The sequence below is a fragment of the Candoia aspera genome, chromosome 8, assembly GCF_035149785.1.
Source record: "Candoia aspera isolate rCanAsp1 chromosome 8, rCanAsp1.hap2, whole genome shotgun sequence".
In the NCBI taxonomy this organism is placed as follows: Eukaryota; Metazoa; Chordata; class Lepidosauria; order Squamata; family Boidae; genus Candoia; species Candoia aspera.
In genome coordinates this window covers 1,941,054-1,960,093 of record NC_086160.1, presented here as the reverse complement: position 1 = coordinate 1,960,093, position 19,040 = coordinate 1,941,054, and the positions used below count along the sequence as shown (strand labels likewise).

Here is a 19,040-nt window from a genome sequence, read left to right as displayed (position 1 = left end):
TGAAATGAGAATTACATACTTCCAACAGTCAACTAAGACAGCATCAAATGCTCCTGGTCGAGTTCATAGAATCCTGCTCCCTTTCTCTGCCCCAGGTCATCAGAAAGAAGATCAAACCAGATTAAAGGTTATGAAAATCAAGAACACCTACAGCTCCGTTGTTACAAGCCCCTTGTTGGATTTTCATTTCTAGAAGACTATTGAGCAATAGTGTAATTGTCTGCGTCCTCTCCAGGTGCTGACCTTCACAGGATCACTAGTTCCGACCTCTGGAAATCTTCCTGGAGTGTCAGGTTCCATAAGCCTCTTAGCATTTCTCTAACATTCTGAAATATAAACATTTTCAAACTTAAATTTCTTATTTATGCCTTTGTGAATTTTTGAATATTGCTTCTAATTTGCAGAAATTGATGGAACAGGGTATCTTTTTTAAGTTAAAGTTAACGTAGGATAAAACTATTGATGCTTTTAACGCCTAAACTAATATCCTATTATGTAGATATTTTTAAATTGTTTCCAGAACTTCATTAAATTATCTCTTTGGTATCCCATACCCAGTTCTATTCAAGGTAGAATATTGGGTATAAACCACTGTACAAATCTCATTAATACTGAAATATAATACAAAGACTGGTACTTAGTTTGACCAGAAGGTAACTGAGATCCAGCTTGGTGTCATGGTTAAGGTACCAGGCTAGAAACCGGAAGATTCCAGTCCTGCCTTAGGCACAGAATCAGCTGGGTGACCTTGGGCCAGTCCCTCTCTCTCAGCCCCAGGAAGAAGGCAAGGACACACCACTTCCGAAAATCTTGCCAAGAAAACTGCAGGCAGTTGCTGTGATGGAACGCAAGGGTGACCTGCGAAGATGGTGGTGGTGGGGGGGGGGGGAGAGATGCCGCCTAAGGAACGATCAGATAAAAGAGAAAGGAGCCTGAACAGAATAACGGCCAGAGAAAGAAACTTAGGAAGGATTTGCCCTAACTGATCAGGCTGTAAAAAAGGAGGGTGGGAGATTTGTACTTTCAGACTTGCAAGATTCTGTTAATGTAGCCTGACAATAAAGTAGAATTAGTTCATCTGATCATGTTTCCTGTCTGGTCTGCCTGGGAGGGCTGACAGTTGCCAGGAATCAAAAACTGACTCAAAGGTGTACACACACACACACACACACACACACACAAGGTAACTGCTAAACAATTTTTGCCTGAGGGTTTTATCATTTACAAATTTATTTTCCCACCACCCCTCATTAGCCATACATTTTAAGAGTACCATGCCATGTCAAATGAAGCTTTCTTCCCCAAAATTAATGCAATGATTTTAGCAGCAATCTGTGATATGCACAAAAGTACCATTTGCACAAGTGGTCTAGCAGCATGGTCTTTCAATGGAAAATAGTTAGGGTTCCCCTGTGCATAAGTAGGGGGCCTGAGTGCAGAACAAGTTTTTTACTGCCAAAAACCTAGGTCAAATGGCCTCAGCTTACCCACAAAGGGGGACACTGGACCCACAAAAGCTAGAGAAGTAGCAGGTGTTGAGAAAGATGCTTAGGCCTTTCCTTGGGTTGCTCAACACATCTGCTTGGCTCCAGGAATACTCTTCCCCCATCTTCCAAAATCCTGCCAACCATCCATATTTGCAGTGATTTGAGAAGCATAGAGATCTATTTTCTACCCTGCCCTGACCCAGCATTCTGTGGGCATGCACAGTTGACAAAGGTGGGGGATAGAATTCTCATCAGGAGAACCCAAGCAGAAGTTAAACTTTGCTCTTATTATTTATTTGTTCAGTTTTTCATTATCTATCCTCGCAGTTTTTAAAATTACATACTCTGCATTTATCCCAAAGATGATCCCTCCCACCCCCAGGAAGATCAGGTAAGAAAAACTCCTGGGCTTTCTCGGTGAATCTGACTTTGTTGTTTTAAAAGTAAATTCTTCAAGTGAAAAACACTTTCTTTTCAGGTAAGTTCAGTATTGGAATGTGGTCATATTCCCCTCAGAAGGAGCCAAGCTGTGATAGGGCTTCTAACATTGGTCACTTTCGTTTGGAAGAAATACTTCATCTGAATAGATGCACTTCCCACTTATTTGGCTCATATTTCTTCAGCCAGTTTCTCTTTTCTAGCGTAACGTGAAATGAAATGCCATGTCTAAAGGGCAAAAGCCACGCAGATGGTCTCTTTCTGTCAAATGCACGACTGCCAACTCAAGGCTTACTGCTCTCAAAAGCACTTACATATTTATAGATTCAGAATATTCTATTACAGTCCTTGAAAGTTTGGAAAGCATACGATCACTGAGGTTGCAGAGCAAATCAAACAGAAAATGTAGCTCTTTATTAACAACACTGGAAATACTTCAGTGGAGTTTTTGTCTTTTATAAAACGTATCCATATTTATTTTCTAACTTTAATTTTCATATGTTATACAAAAGAAAATAAATTTGTAATCAAATACAGCTATACTTTGTTTCCATATAACAAAAACAGTTTTCTATCTGTTAATAAAACTGACAATGTACAAAATCAGATCATTTGACCCCTAAAAGCTATTTTAGAAGTTTAACCTTTTCTTTTAAAACTCTAAATTTTGGATTGCTGGTGATTTTCTTATTAAATAGTGCCAGGGTTTCCTCTTCAGATTTATGCTGGTTGTCTGTAACCGCATAATACTGAGCTATAACCTACAAAAGAAAAGGAAATGAGGTATTACCATCCAAAGTTTTGATACTGTTTTCAGTTTAAGCAATTTTCAAGAATCAGTCTCACAAATACCCTCCTTCAGCAAATTATAAGGACAAGCCAGGCACATACAACTTTACGTTCATATTATGTGGACCTGTTGATTTAATTATATTTTTTCCAGTGCTTAAAAATCTGACCAGACTACTACACTTAATCCAAATGATTTATAGCTTTTAGGAAACCAGTGGAAATGGTAGTTTTTCACTGTGCTTGGGGCGTAACAAGATTTCGCTAATGTCGTTTGCTCTGAGCTCCACTGCTTCAGTCACTGAAGTAACTCTAGGCGGCTCACACGTGAGAGTTAAAAACAACAAAATGAAAATCAGAAAAGAAAACAAGAGCCAAAAAACCAGTAATACATCCAGCCAATTCTGAGCAGCCTGAGAATAGGGCATCTGCACCTGCCCACTATCAAGATCTGTTAAAGCTCGAACTACATGCCCGCAAAAATTCTATATGGCTAAGCTTTTGATAGCATTTAATTCTCCCACTTTTAATGTATTAAAGCTTGTTAAAAATATATGCTGTCCCAAATGTGGAGAACAGTATTATATTAGCAAATATAGTGGTTTTTCCCAAACAGGAAGTCCCAGAAATCATCGTAGTGGCTCAGCTGGATAATTTTTTTTTTTTTAAATCCACAACTTTGGAAGGTGTCGAGATTTAGGAAGGTTGATATTTAGCAGCAGGAAGTCCTGCCTTAAAGAAAATGCACAAGGCCGATTAAAGGCGAAAAGCTGCAGTCCTAAAGACACTGAACTGCACGCAAGAGCCACTGAATTCCACTGGACTTATAAATAAGGAGTTAACCAGACGTGTAAATGCGGCAATCCATTTATACATGTATTTTATTTAGACTGGGATCAAGCTGGGGTTTGTATTCATAGACTGGACGATCATCTCAATACTGCCTTGGGGAGAGAAAGCAGTAATTCTCCTTTTCCATGCATGAACAGAAGTGCTATCGCTTGCACAAGAGGGGGGCTTTCAAATCGAATTTAATTTTCAAAGCTGAAGTCAAAACTATTTTTTGAGTAATAAAGTTTAAGCACGGAGCAGAAATACTGCAAAGGCAGACATTGAGTTAAAATGTGGCTGGCTGGCTGTCAGACCTTGGTTTTCAGTTCCATGAAATGAATTATTGCAAACAGTGGATTTACTGCATAGGAGTTATTTAAAGAAGAGCCACCAACCAGTAAGACTGCTGAAATGCAACTCAACCTCACAGCATGCTAGAATTATAACAATTTAGCAGCCCACTGCAATTTATGTAGGTATCTTATTAGATTTATATTACCGCCCCTCTCCCCCAATGGGGGACTCTGAATTAAAGGCACTTTTCCTTTAATTCAATAGTGCTTCCTCTTGAGCTTTACATTGTTTCACAAAGTGATACAACGTACCTTTTTCCTTAATTTCTTAATGGATATTTCATTGTCAGGTGCTTGCTTCAGAACAGCGCTTATTGTTCCTTTCCAGTTGAATTTACCTGTAGAATTGATAAAAGATACTTTAAATGATCTCCATACATTCTGAACCCTAACTGCCAAGAGTCCCCTTTTTGGGAGAGATGGGCAGTGATAGAAATTTGAAGAATGAATGAATGAATGAATGGCTAAAGAAACTTAGCACCACCCGTATGTAACACTAAGGACTTCTTAAGTAAGTCTGCAATAATATAATCTTGGGCTTGTTAAAATATGGCCACTGAGAATAATACTAAAAGTAATTGTGTGTGTGTGTGTGCGCCTTCAAGTCAGCATTGACTCCTGCAACTGCCTAGACTGGTCCCTGCAGTTTTCTTTGCAAGATTTTGGAAGTGGCTTGCCCTGGCCTCCTCCTTCCCAGGGCTGAGAGGGTCCAAGGTCACCCAGCTGGTTTCATGCCTCAGGCGGGACTGGAACTCAGGGTCTCCCAGCGTCTACTTGGGTACCTTAACCACTACACCAAATTGGCTCTCATAAGCAATCCTATACTTCTGGTATAAGAGGATTATAAAGAATACTTTATTTTAAAAAGACTCTTAGAAATCAGCTTCTAGGACTCTCTCCAACAGGCAAAACATATGGCCTTCAACCCAGAAAATAATAGCTGCATTGATTGGGATTAAATGAAGTTACATTTATTAGGGCCAAAAGACCTGAATAACTAAATACAGATATAACGTTTTAAAAGTTTAATGTAAGATAAATCAGTTTGCCAAACAAAGTGAGTGGGTAAATATAAAACAAAAACTTAAGACCTTGCATTTAGCTATAGCTAAAAATTTCGCTGTCATCACTGTAATTTTAGAATTTTTATCTGAAAGTAAAATTTTTACACACTCAGAAATATCACTTCCTGGCCTTGATTTTAGAATAGGCCAGATTATATCCTGCTGAAAACACTTATAAAAATTGCAATGCACCAAAATATGATCTACAATTTCAACACCAATACTATTGCAGGGGCAATATCTTTGAAAGATAGGAAGTATCTGGAATCTACTGTATAGCATATACATATACAAAGCTATTCTATACACACTTAAATGCAAACTGCTAAGTTATATAGGTAGCTGGATTGCAATTTATTCCAAAGATCAAGAGTAAACATAGAACTCTGGTTTCTGCTCTACTGAGTTGTCCACAGTCTTTCTTATTACAATGAAATGCCCATGTCACAACTCTGTTGTTTATTCGTTTAGTCGCTTCCGACTCTTCGTGACTTCATGGACCAGCCCACGCCAGAGCTTCCTGTCGGTCGTCAACACCCCCAGCTCCCCCAGGGACGAGTCCGTCACCTCTAGAATATCATCCATCCATCTTGCCCTTGGTCGGCCCCTCTTCCTTTTGCCTTCCACTCTCCCTAGCATCAGCATCTTCTCCAGGGTGTCCTGTCTTCTCAGGATGTGGCCAAAGTATTTCAGTTTTGCCTTTAATATCATTCCCTCAAGTGAGCAGTCTGGCTTTATTTCCTGGAGGATGGACTGGTTGGATCTTCTTGCAGTCCAAGGCACTCTCAGAATTTTCCTCCAACACCACAGTTCAAAAGCATCGATCTTCCTTCGCTCAGCCTTCCTTATGGTCCAGCTCTCGCAGCCATATGTTACTACAGGGAACACCATTGCTTTAACTATGCGGGCCTTTGTTGTCAGTGTGATGTCTCTGCTCTTAACTATTTTATCGAGATTTGTCATTGCTCTTCTTCCAAGGATTAAGCGTCTTCTGATTTCCTGACTGCAGTCAGCATCTGCAGTAATCTTTGCACCTAGGAATACAAAGTCTTTCACTGCTTCTACATTTTCTCCCTCTATTTGCCAGTTATCAATCAAGCTGGTTGCCATAATCTTGGTTTTTTTGAGGTTTAGCTGCAAACCAGCTTTTGCACTTTCTTCTTTCACCTTCATCATAAGGCTCCTCAGTTCCTCTTCACTTTCAGCCATCAAAGTGGTATCATCTGCATATCTGAGATTGTTAATGTTTCTTCCAGAGATTTTAACTCCAGCCTTGGATTCCTCAAGGCCAGCTTGTCGCATGATGTGTTCTGCATACAAGTTGAATAGGTAGGGTGAGAGTATACAGCCCTGCCGTACTCCTTTCCCAATCTTAAACCAGTCCATTGTTCCATGGTCTCTTCTTACTGTTGCTACTTGGTCGTTATATAGATTCTTCAGGAGGCATACAAGATGACTTGGTATCCCCATACCACTAAGAACTTGCCACAATTTGTTATGGTCCACACAGTCAAAGGCTTTAGAATAGTCAATAAAACAGAAATAGATGTTTTTCTGAAACTCCCTGGCTTTTTCCATTATCCAGCGGATATTGGCAATTTGGTCTCTAGTTCCTCTGCCTTTTCTAAACCCAGCTTGTACGTCTGGCAATTCTCGCTCCATGAACTGCTGAAGTCTACCTTGCAGGATCTTGAGCATTACCTTACTGGCATGTGAAATGAGTGCCACTGTTCGATAGTTTGAACATTCTTTAGTGTTTCCCTTTTTTGGTATGGGGATATAAGTTGATTTTTTCCAGTCTGATGGCCATTCTTGTGTTTTCCAAATTTGCAAGATAGGAAGTATCTGGAATCTACTGTATAGCATATACATATACAAAGCTATTCTATACACACTTAAATGCAAACTGCTAAGTTATATAGGTAGCTGGATTGCAATTTATTCCAAAGATCAAGAGTAAACATAGAACTCTGGTTTCTGCTCTACTGAGTTGTCCACAGTCTTTCTTATTACAATGAAATGCCCATGTCACAACTCTAGAAAACAAGTAATCAGGATCAGTGCCAATCTGACCAATATTTGGGGTCACCTGTTTAAACCACGCATCAGTGTAAGAATCATTCACAATTTTGCATTATAGTCATTGAATAGCAGAATTTGCAACACAAAAGAGCTCTTATTTAACTAAGCTTCTGAAAACATATGCTGGGATAAATACAACCAAATTCTGCTTCCAAATACATGGTTTAAAAACAAGGAAGGACTATAATGCATCATTGTGGAGGCATCACTGAGTAGGCTGCTATTATTATTGTCGTTATTGTTGCTGTTCTTTTTTGAAAAAGAAAAAAAGTCAACAAAGGGGGAGAAAAAAGAGGCAACAACCCCGCCACCCAAAGTGAATAGATAGGGAATTTACAAGCATCACAGAATTAGGTAAGAATTTTCAATATGTCATTAATTTTAAATAACTGAAAATATTATGTCATTTAAAAAGCTATAGATCATTGTTAAAATCCAAGGAATTAATAACTATTAACAGCAATAAACCACACTGTATAAATCATAAAATAGGGTTGGGAATTATAGTAATTTCTATTGAAGCAACTGAAGATTACTGCTCATTTAAGAAATCACTGAAGGTTAGAACATTAAGACTTTACATTAAGAGAACCCCAGATCTTGGATGTAGTATAAGCTCACATATACAACTATAATCCAAAAATGGTTTCCAAACTGAATTAATTCCAGTGTCAGATTTACTTTTGAAATAAGAAGTTATTTTGGACAATGAGGCATACACCCACAACTCAGCCATTCACCTGCCAAAGGGAATGGTTCTTACTTTCCAATTGGACAGGTAAAATCCTTGCAGCAGTTATCATGTATAAAGCTAGTTTGTGGGAATCTAAGTTTTAATACTGTTTAATAAAAAACAGGAGGCTGTAAAATAAATCTATCTTTTACAATTTCTTTCACCCTATTATAAATCATTGCTCGGCTTCTTAAGGCCAATCCAGCCAATCTCTTCAAAATGATACCACTGAAGGATTGTTTGGAGAAGGGACAGTAAAACTTCATTCTCTCTCCCCTCCTGCATCTGTCCTCCACCACAAGTCATCCCGTGGGTAGCCAAAGCAGTTTCTCATCAAAAACCAGGCCAGAATCTAGCCTGGAATGGATTCAAATACAATCTTTCCTCCAATACCTTTAGTGACTGAGAGAGCACAAGGCATCTAACATCTTGCCCCGAAAGGGAACCTCAAAGATCACATCTTTCTACTGCCTTCCCTCTTTGGCCACTAAATTGTGTATCCAGGTTCCGGCTTTAGCCCTTCATGGCAGGAGAGCCGTAAATCTTTTTTTTTTGACAGTGATACTAATACACACAAGGTTCAACTGAGATGTTCCATTATTATCATAATAAACAGCTTTGATTAAACTTCCAAGTTTACCTTGATGTTTATCTTGGTTTTCTTCAATTTCTGAGTAGTTCATTATTTTGGGGGGAATGGGAGATTCATGTGCATCTATAGAAGAGGAGGGAGAGAAAATCAAGAAATAAAGAAAAAACAGAAGGCATCCTTGTGGGAATCATCGTCACGTTAGGGTCTTGGTGTTCACTGAATCTGGTTTTCTCTTTACAGATATTTCATTACCCAACACAACAACTGACGATGTTATTGACTGTGGTGTTTGCAAGAAGAAAACTAAGCTCAGGGAACACCGAGGTCCCAACGTATCAGCTTTGAGGTACACATATTCTACTGCGGAGTCTAAACCCAACACAAAAGGCCTTGCGCGTTCCCAGGTGAATAGAAAAGGGCATGTTCCCAAGGCTGTCGAGTTCACTAGCTTTGATTCCCCACGTGAACATCCCTCCTGTTCTCACGCCTACCGTTAAAGAGCCCCCGTTTCATTTTCTCCCCCTGATAAATGATTAATGAAGGAAGATAAATGGATCTCACTGCAGGACTCTAAAACAGCTTTTAGAATTAGGAGCAACATGAAAATTACATTCTGACCTTTTGTGAAGCTGTTCTTGCGCTTCCTCACGCGTGCCTTAGCCCCTGTTTCTGGACCGTTTCCATTCACTTGCAGTTTAGCCGGACCAACTGCTTCTCGCTGCTTCGCCATCTTCAGACAATAGCTCTGGGGCATTTTCATGCTGTCCTCCTCAAGAATGTCACTCCTAGATTTTTCACTTTTTAGACATTCTAAGCTTTCTTGCTGAGCTTTTAATTTTATTTCTTTTGAATTTCTGATACTTTTCTTCTCTTTTGATTCCTTTTTGCTTTTCTCCTCTCTTTGTTTCTCTGTCTTTATGGTATTGTCTTCTGATACTGCAGGCATAATTTCATTTTTTACAGATTGGGTTTCAAGTGTTTCCTGTTGGAGAGATGAGGGGATTATATATCACCATGACAAGTCCAGTATTTTATCAGTATATTTGAAGTCTATTTCTTCTTATTATTATTATTACTCCTACTACACTTCTCTTGTGTCAACAGTTGAAGATCTCTGAATGAATCACAATTAAAAACATTACAAAGGAGAAGAATAGCAAAAGGAATAAGATGCAGACACAGGAACAATGTAAGTTTATATAACAATATAAAGTCTACTATCCCAACATGGAACAGGCACTTAGAATCAAACTGGTAACAACACAGCAAAAATGCTTAAAAGAAATAACTGTTTCACAGAAAGAAAGACAAATATTTCAACCAACTTTATGCATCTGAAAACAGAGTTTTGCAAGAATCACATGACGGTCTTCGAGGATACTGAAAAAGAACATCTTACTCATAAGGGTTTCTACATGAGAAACTTTCAACTAGAGATAGTTCATCAATTCCCAGCTGTGCTCCCTGTGTGGGAGCAGTAGAAGATATTCTCCTAATCCACTTAGGGTCGGTTTTCTGAGATATACAAGACTAATTTTTTGGCTTCCTCAAAAAGGAGAGAATAATGAGGGGCTTCAGTAAGAAGCCAATGAAAATCTTCCCTGACTGAATAAAGGAAGCTAGAGAGGCAGGATGCATGCTTTTCAAAGATCTTCCTAGAGAAAAAATCTTCAGCATCCACTTACATTCTGTGTTTCTTATCAGGAGATTTTCAATACATTTCCCAAGGCCAAATAGAACCATTTTTATCTGGCTTGGGTCCATCTCAAATTGCAAGTGTACGGTATTTCCTTTTATCTTTTTCACTATTAAACTCAGCCTTCCATTTTTCCAATTAGATATACAGGTAGTCCTCAGTTAATGGTGGTAATTGGGACCGGAATTTCTGTCGCTAAGCGATGTGGTCATAAAGCATGACATCACGTGACCACATTGCTTAGCTACAGCAATCCCAGCACTTCCCATTGCCATTGTTAACCGAATCACACCGGTCGTTAGCTGAGGACCCATCCCAATCAAAGCCATTCCGGGCTTCGTCCCTCCCAGCCCTGACCATAGGTAAGATAAGGGACTGCCCCTCTTGAACTCCCCCCATCTCTGCCCTTTTGGCCCCTCTGCACAGCAGTGTTCCTCAGCAGCAGTGGTGGTGGGCTGAAGTAGAGGGCCAGGCCTTCAGCGGTCTCAGCCGGCTGCCACCCCCTCAGGCCTCTAATTCAGCCTCAGTGCTGCCAATACTGCCACTGCCATGCTCCACCTCAAGCCCCACGCCATGGCCAGGCACCCCAGCACCCCAGCGCCGACCCCCGGCTGCTCCCACCCTGCTGACCTTTGTTGTCTTCCTCCCGCCACTGATGAGGTGTGCCCGGCCTGGCCCTATGTGAGTCAGCTGCTGGCTGTGCCAGGCCTTCTTCCTGAGGCCACGCATGCCCCCTCCAAATCACATACCGATGTCTCACGATGCTTCGGAAGGCGCTTTGGAGAAGCGGGTGCGCGATTTGGAGAGGGACGGGTACGGCCTTCTCGCAAGCTTCTCAGAACCCTTCGGAGCATCTTGAGAAGGCAGTGCGCAATCTGGAGAAGTTGTGCAGGGCGGCCAAAAGACAGAGATGGGGAGAATTGGGGAGGTGAAGCGCCCCTGTGGCCATAAGAGCAGCAGGCTGCCAAGCACCCGGATTTTGATCCCATGACCGAGGGGGCGCTGCAACAGCCATGACTTTGGGGACCAGGTGTAAGTGCCATTTGTTCAGCGCTGCCGTAGTTTCAAACTACCTATAAAGTATTATGTAAAAGACTACAAGTGGGAAGATTGTGCTCAGTTGCATGACTAGAATAAAAGGATATTAATTTTTTGCTTTGTTTAATCATCACAGCTTTTTTTTAAAAAAAATTATTGTTGTTTATTATTGTGGGACTAGATAAGTCCTTTTTTAAATTTCAATTTATTTTTAGAGGTTTTTTGGAAGATAAATATACATTCTGTCAATTCATACCAGTTTGTGTTGAATTTGCAAATGATAGGGTCATTTAGCAGTCACAAATAGTTTTTTAAATTGTTTTGCTTGATGTTTTGAATATTGCTTTTTCACAACTAAATGCCTATCTGTATTTTCTTGAATGGTCTCAGAATATCACAACATGGAATGACAGGGATCTGAATACCACAACAAGAAAAAAATAATTATTTCTAAACTGAGGGGATTCAAGGCTGCCTTTTTGACAGGAAAATCAACCTATCAACACTGGCTGAGAAATGACCGGGTGAGAGAGGTTTATATTAAGAGTGTCACTAGAGAGAAAATGGGACAGGTCGGTATTAATTTATACTTTGTTTTCTGTGCTTTAATTTTGCAAATTACAGTTGCAACTGAATTGGGGCTTGCACAGGACGGCGGGGGAGTTTGTTTTTGTGCATTTTATGAAGAAGTGCAGTTGTTTCTCTCAATACTTTTTCTTCCCAACTTTACATTTTCTAGGGACTTTTGTCACTTAAACTAAACATGAAGTGGCTTCTCTTTCACCTATCCAGAAGAGCTCCTTTGTAAACCAAGGACTTTGGGGGATGGAGTGACAGAATACATGCTTAGAGCATTGCTTGTGAAAAATGAAGAGTGAATCCAATTGAACAAAGGTAAGAGCTCAGCCTTGGTGGTGTGAGTGGCAAATAGCAATATAGTTAGCCCTTGGCTTATGACCATCTGTTCAGCGACTGTTCAAAGTTATGATGGGGCTGAAAGAGAGGGACTTACGACCAGTCCTTGGAGTTCTGACTGTCACAGTGTCCCCACGGTTACGCGATCTCAATCCAGGCACCTGGCACCCAGCTCGTGATGTCATCACAGTGAGCTGTGGTCACGTGATTGTGATTCCTGACATTCCCTGCCACTTCTCACAAGCAAAGTCAATGCGGAAGCTGGCAGAAAGTTGGAAGTTGTGGTCACGTGAGGTCCTCACCTAGTGATGGCAACGAGGACTGCAAGAATTGCTGCTAAGTGGCGTGGTCAGACGCTGCACTTTATGACACTTAGCAACACAATTCCAGTCCCAATTGCTGTTGTAAGCCAAGGGCTACCCGTGTTTTCAGCCTTATCACATCTTCAGGGCCCCAGCCAACAGCCCTACTGACCCTCATGATGTGTGGCCTTGAGAACTTTATTGCTATTATTGCTATGGATATTGTTGCACATAGTTTAATTAATTAAAAAGTTTGTATAGCCGCCCATGTTAAAACGTAATTCTGGGCACCTCACAACAGAACTCTTATTACTGGTTATAGGTCCGTAAAATTAGCTATGATTAGATTAGCATATAAGCCAAACGTATGTAAGTTGGTAATGTACATATTAACTGTTGGCCAGCTTTATTCCAGCCATCACTGACTGGTGGGGTTGCCAGTTCAACTCCTGTATCATATTTGGTTTTTGGAATGCTCTCTCTGTACATAATGGGGTGGGACCTTCACATGTACGAACTGAAACTATCAGCTAGAAAAAAGCTTTTTCTTCCTATGAGAGTTTTGTTTCTACAGGAAAACTATGATTTTATGGCCCCCTGAGAGGGACAAAATTATTAGATACAATGGAAAAGAAATTCACTTGAACTTTGCTTCCAAATGACAGAAAAATATGTAGTTTAAGAAAGCAGTCGAAATATAGTTTCTCTGGTGGCTTTAAGGGGGTTCGAGTTGCCAGAGCTTTGTCCCACTTCCTGCTTTGCCCCATGGGTCAGAGGAATGAAAGATGCCACCACCACCACCAAAACATGCCCCACCATCTCACTCCCTGTCCAAGTGGGAGAGGAGAAAGAGTTTGGACCGCTGCTTGCCTCCCTCCCCTGGGAGGAGGAGGAGAGGGGAGGCCCTGACCAGAGCAGCCCATCTGGGTTTCCAGAGGTGCCCGCTCGCCACTCCCTCCGCCTCACTTTCCAAAGGCACACTCTTGTCTTTGCTGCCAGGCTCCTCAAGCACTGCCTGCTGCTCCTCTGCCTGCTGCCTTCCCTGTGCTGGGGCACCCCACTTCTTGGCATGGGGCATTGGGGAAGCCTCCAATATGTGCAAGAGGACACCTTTTCTCTTTGCCCTTCTGGCTCATCTCAAGCCGGAATAAGTAACGATCCTCTCCTTTTGTCTCTCCCCCAGCCCTCGATACTCCCTATCTTTTCCACCTTCAGATTTAATGGATACTCCTCCTCTGCAGATGGTCTATTAAATCAAAATCACAAGCACAATCTGTGGCAGCTTTCATATTTCTATTCTCCTTTGGAAGTGACAACTTTCCACTATTGCCCTGACTGACTGGGAACTCTGAGCACTGCAGAAAATCCCAAGGAGCTCTTCTGCAGCAGTATTCCCCAACCTGGAGCCCTCAAGGTATGTATAACTAGGAACATGAAAGGAGGGCCATGCTAGCTGAGAATGATGGAACCTGCAGCCCATCACACCTGGATGGTACTAATATGCGTGTGGCTGGCCTAGAATATGCTCTCAGCTTATGTGGGATGCAGGCCAAGCCTGTTGAGTCATCTTTCTGCCTGGAGTGCCACCTGTCTCCTGTACCCATGTAGGAAGGAGGGAAGGGAGCTCTGGGAAGGGTGGGGGGGCAGGTAAACTGGTGAGATGTGCCTTGCTGCAGCTGCTGAGGACAGAAAGGGGGCAGCATGCACCAGTCTTGCACTGTTTGCCCCATCCAAATTTTGTTTGGTCCAAATTTTCTCTCTTGGTTTGGTTCAAGTTCACAGGGGCATCATGGAATATTTTACTACCGAACTATCCATTCAGCTACAAAAGCAGTATTTAATTTAACCATTAAATACAATTAGTAAGTCCTTTTAAGGCCATAAATTTAAGTACTGCTGTGTTTTGGTAGAATTTTGCAGATCCCAGCTAGAATATTAACCCTAGTTACACCCCAGCACAATTTGTTCCAAAAGTAGCAGTAACTGGCTTACCTTTCTCGTAGCTTCTGAAAAAATATCCCATACTTGATCCTGTAGAGTAGTATTGTGTATTTTCAAACTGTTGGTCATCCAATTCTATTAGGCAGGAGAAAAAAAAACCTTTCATTTCACCAGAACACAAACACGTTTTCTGATAAAACTAGTAAATCAGCAGAAGGCCACAACTACCTGTTCTTAAATTCCTTCCTCCAGAATCTGTTAACAACCAAATGTGCAGAATTCTCCAAATATACGGCAGGCAAAGCTGCTGTACTTTTGCTGTGGGCATTAGCCCTTCAAGGTACAGCACTCATGATCTGTGGCCAAAGTGGAACTGTATGTCTCTCTGCCCATCCTGAGGTTGCCTGCAGTGGAGTCTCTGCTCTTCCATGACTTACATGTTGCTGATGAGGCCATGACGCCTGTCCAAGCACTGGGACCCCCTGCAGACACAAATGTGTCCAAGGGAGCCATGGGTCACAGCCCTATCCTCCCTCTCTATGGGTATTAATCCATCATGTTGGAAGGGCACATGGATTACAATATGGACAGATACAAAAAATACAAACTGCTAGAAAGGTCTCAATGAACCTGCTTTTTTCCCCCCTCAGTCCCAAGCTGCAAAGTGCCTTTCTTTGGAAATCCTGGTATTTAAGCAGCTTTGGCATAAATATTTGCCAATCACCACTCAGCTGACCAGAACTTTTGACCTTTGCCCCTTCACTGCCTCACACCACTGCTCAGGTCCGAGTAGTGTTGCAAGGGCCCCTCCCATTCGCTCAGCACTTCAAAGAGTTTGGCTATTAATCACTGCAGGGAAGGGCTGGAGGAACCCAATTCAGGGGCTGCTTTTTACCTAGAGCATAAGGGGACACACTTGAAAGGCAGCTGAACCTTGATAGGCCAACTTCTCTGCAGGTGGAAATATTTTAAATAAGTTATTTTCTTGTAACTCAGGCGATGACAGGACCTAGCTGATGTTAAGACTTGGAAATTCCATGGCAGCTGGCTACTCTACGAAGTAAATAAAAATCTTAAAAGAAGGCAATAGTACTTCATGTCCAGATGGTTGCCAAGAAAACAGCATGGGTACAGTCACCAGCGGTCAAGCTCAGTTTGAGGGTATCGTTACTATTAACATTTCTGGCAGAGCACGAGCCATATGACATGTCAAGCCCAAACAACTGGGCAAGATCAAGAAAGCAAGAACTCTATTATTTATTTATTTTCTATCCCGCCTTTCTTATTTTTATAAATAACTCAAGGCGGGGAACATCCCTAATACTCCTTCCTCCTCCTATTTTCCCCACAACAGCCACCCTGTGAGGTGAGTTGGGCTGAGAGAGACTGACTGGCCCAAGGTCACCCAGCCAGCTTTCAGGCCTAAGGCGGGACTAGAACTCTCAGTCTCCTGGTTTCTAACCCATTGCCTTAATGCTCGCCTGGGTAAATACAGAGTCCTGGAAACTGCAAGAGGAATATCCCACCCTGATTTAATTAAGATAGCTTTTTAAATGCTTCTCCCATGCATCCTGTTGCCCAGGCTAAGTTGCCTTTTATGAGAAGAGCTGCCAATGGGCCTCCTTCTGTCTCTTGATTTTTTAGGTCTTCTCTTCCACCCCTTTCCCAGCCTTCCCACAATCTCTCACATTATGCTACCTGGGAGGAAGATGCAGAGATCCATTCAAGAACAATTTGATGCCTATGTCCATCTTTCTTAAACCTTCCATGAACAGGGAATACCCCCTATATATATGTGGGTGGGTGTGAAAATGCAACTATTCCTTTAAAATATGGAAAATTAAATTAGATCATTTTTGAATAATTTCATTTTCCCCATCAGAATTCTAAACCTTAATGGAATCTAAGAACTTACTTCATCAATGGGGTTTTAAAAAAGTGTTCAGAGTTGGTATAACATCCAGCCTATGTTGGTGTTTGGTCTTGGTTGCACTGAATATCAGAAAATCCACTTTCATGAACAATTGGGAAAGGAATAGTAGGAGCTTATATTCTCGGAATTTTCATCCTAAAGTCTCCTAATCGTTCTTTTTTAACTATTTCAGTATTTGAAGAGATCTGTGTTATTCATTCATGGATATGGCATCTGTTTGGCCAGTGTAATTAAATGAGCTGAAACAAGCAAAATATGCTTCTTTAGGATCTCAGGACTTTCAGATTATTTGGGAAACATGTGTAATTTAAGAAATGAATTTTTTTGGGAAACAGTGTAATTTAAGAAAAGCTGAAATATGTGAATTCTTTAGGAGAATTGTAATTATGTACTTTTTCTTTAAGGAATCATAGTAAAGAAAATCTCTACAGCGCTAAGACAGGTTTGAAGCTAAATACTTAACTCATGAACATACCTGAAATTTGCGCTTCTTTCTTGGAATATTGTCATAGGCATACATCTGTTGTAAAATATCTCGAACTTTGAAGTTAATGTTAGTTTCCTTTATTACTTCATGAATCTTCTGCAAATGAAAAATAGACTAATGTGGCTGGATAATACATTAATAGAACATTTTATATGATTGCTATTGTCTCATGGAATTTATACTGTCAGTTGCTCCAGGGTTAAACATAGAGGTTAAAATACTGAAGCAATTCACAGCATAAATTAATATAATTCAACACATGGCATTAAAGTTTATTACTGAGTTTTATTTATTTTTACTGGGCCTTGGGTACCATTATAGAAAGGGTGGGATACAACAAACAATGTACACATTTTTCTCATATTAAATGCAACTGTGGTGTGCTTTGCTACTTCACCTGAATCCACTCCTGCTGTTTGACATCTCCTTTGTGCATTTTGGCTTCATAATTCTTGCCACCATACTTCTGATCTTCACTTAGGCACTTCACATGGTGTTTATAATCATCACCCCTGTATAGTAAAAGTAGATATAAATAAACCATATAGAAGGCATTTAGTAGAGCTCTTCCCAAACATACACTGTGCTGAAACATATTAAAGCAGCATTATAAATTCCAGAGAAGACATTGGTAGGTTTAAGCTAGCTTTTTTCAGCTGGGTTTCCATGAGAGTATATGGCTGGAAAAAAAAACATTGTTTTTTAACTTCTTAAGCCATGCAATGCTAGTACTCATAGCGGTGGGAAGTTTTACATGCCATTGCTCAGCTGCCGGGCTGCTGCTTCGCTGTAAACGTTGCAAAATTTATTTATTAAAATGTGGATTTTGTAGATTAGAAGTGAGTTGTATTGTAAAGTTTTCTTATTTTTTGTGATTTTTATGCAGGGGTTCCTCGAGACCTGAAAATTATGTCACGGTTTTCTCCAGGGTAAAAAGGTCGAGAAAGGCTGATCTAGGCAAAGAACTTGCTTGGCACCGAGGCATTTAGAGGACCACCTCCTCCTTATAGAATACTCCTCCACTGTGGACCACCTGCCAACATCTTTTAATGCCACCCCCATGCCAAGGAGGTGAAGGACAGGGCTGGCAAGCCATGTTTCTCTGCAGTAGTCTTTATGTCACAGAACACTCTCCCCATGAGATTATATTGGCACCCTCATTGTTGGCCTTCAGGAAACTGTTGAAGACAGAGTGGTTCCAGAGGGTTTTTGAGAATAAGTGGTCACCATTACACTTACTGCTTTATGATTGCTTGTGCGTTTGCTATTTTTTCTGTTATTTGTTTTTCTGTTGTAAGCCCCCAGGAGTCATTTTTGTTAAATCCAGCAGTATATAAGTGCAATAACTGAAGAAACAGACTATGAACATGTGCTGAAATTCAGGATTTTTCAAATAGATAATAAATAACTGGCTTATCCAGGCTGACCTTAGGAAGTTTTAAATTCTTCCCCCTGCCCCTCTCAGTTTTACCTTTTCTCAAGATATTCCATTATATTAACTCTCATATTTCCTGTCTCTCCCTCTTTCTGTGTCAATTTTCCACAACCTGCCTACACTGGGCTCTACCAAACTTTTTGTTACCTTAGAGGATGTTCCTAAAGATTTTTTTCCTATAATGTGGGATTACACACAGCCTGTTTATTGCTAGCTTAGTTTAGTTGCTCCTGATTTGGTTATACAGCGAATGGTAAGCTACAATTCCAAAACTTCTACTGGAAAAATAATGTCCCCTTCAGGTCAACCTTGATGCCTGAGAATTCCATGGACATCTCTTGGCAACAAGGTGGACCTTTTTTTTTTGACTTCCCAGTCCAGCCTGCAGCTCTGGAACTCCCAGGCAGCCTACCAGCCAAGCACTTACTGGCGGCCAGCCTACCGCTTGACTTCCAAGCTCAGAAAGATCTGCCGGGTGCTGCAACCGCTGAAGCCTTTGAAAAAGCTTCAGAGAAAGTCAGAGACCTCGTGACAACGAAACGGTCTGATTTCAACCTACCAGAAATCTTTGCCGCAATCCATACAAGACAGACATTGACAGTTTCGGCACATATTCACGTGCTTTTCCACCTGTCCCTTCTTCAGAGATTCCCCACATGCGTTACACGTAAAAAACACCATTTCTGGCAAACTAATTAGATCTGTTTCTCCAAAGTCTGATTAAACGCTCTTCAATAATTCTAGAAATAAATTTAAAACAGAATTAACAAGTCTGGTGTTGCATTAATATATGATTCTAAATTCTGTTTCAAAGAACAAAATTACCGAAGCACAACAAGATAGGAAATTACCACCTTGCCTTATCCAGCCGCCCGTCCGCCCGCCCGCCCGCCTGCCCTAACTCCCCACCGGCCGCAATTCGCC

The 19,040-nt window shown here is 41.0% G+C and overlaps 1 protein-coding gene across 2 annotated transcripts; it reads right to left on the bottom strand.

Moving 5' to 3' along the window:
- Positions 1-2,216: 2,216 nt before the first annotated feature.
- LYAR (Ly1 antibody reactive) lies at positions 2,217-18,972 on the bottom strand. 2 transcript variants are annotated; one of them, XM_063310788.1, is made up of 8 exons: positions 18,676-18,971; positions 17,079-17,193; positions 16,670-16,777; positions 14,313-14,396; positions 8,988-9,351; positions 8,418-8,492; positions 4,151-4,236; positions 2,217-2,686 (listed from the first exon to the last, which is right to left on the bottom strand). In XM_063310788.1, the coding sequence occupies exons 1-8, from the start codon at positions 18,795-18,797 to the stop codon at positions 2,552-2,554; spliced, it is 1,089 nt and encodes a 362-aa protein (XP_063166858.1). In that variant the 5' UTR covers positions 18,798-18,971; the 3' UTR covers positions 2,217-2,551. The 2 variants fall into 2 exon arrangements, with proteins under 2 accessions (XP_063166858.1, XP_063166859.1); XM_063310789.1 differs by lacking the exon at positions 16,670-16,777 and having other exon boundaries at positions 18,676-18,972.
- Between the last annotated feature and the right edge of the window lie 68 nt (positions 18,973-19,040).

Excerpts from the sequence above, each read along its gene's own strand:
- LYAR (XM_063310788.1), bottom strand. The coding sequence starts at position 18,797 with ATGGTGTTTTTTACGTGTAACGCATGTGGGGAATCTCTGAAGAAGGGA. Across the intron at positions 16,778-17,078 it reads AACAGCAGGAGTGGATTCAG|AAGATTCATGAAGTAATAAA; the intron begins GTGAAGTAGCAA and ends TTTCATTTGCAG. Across the intron at positions 8,493-8,987 it reads CAAGAACAGCTTCACAAAAG|ATGCACATGAATCTCCCATT; the intron begins GTCAGAATGTAA and ends CCTCTTCTATAG.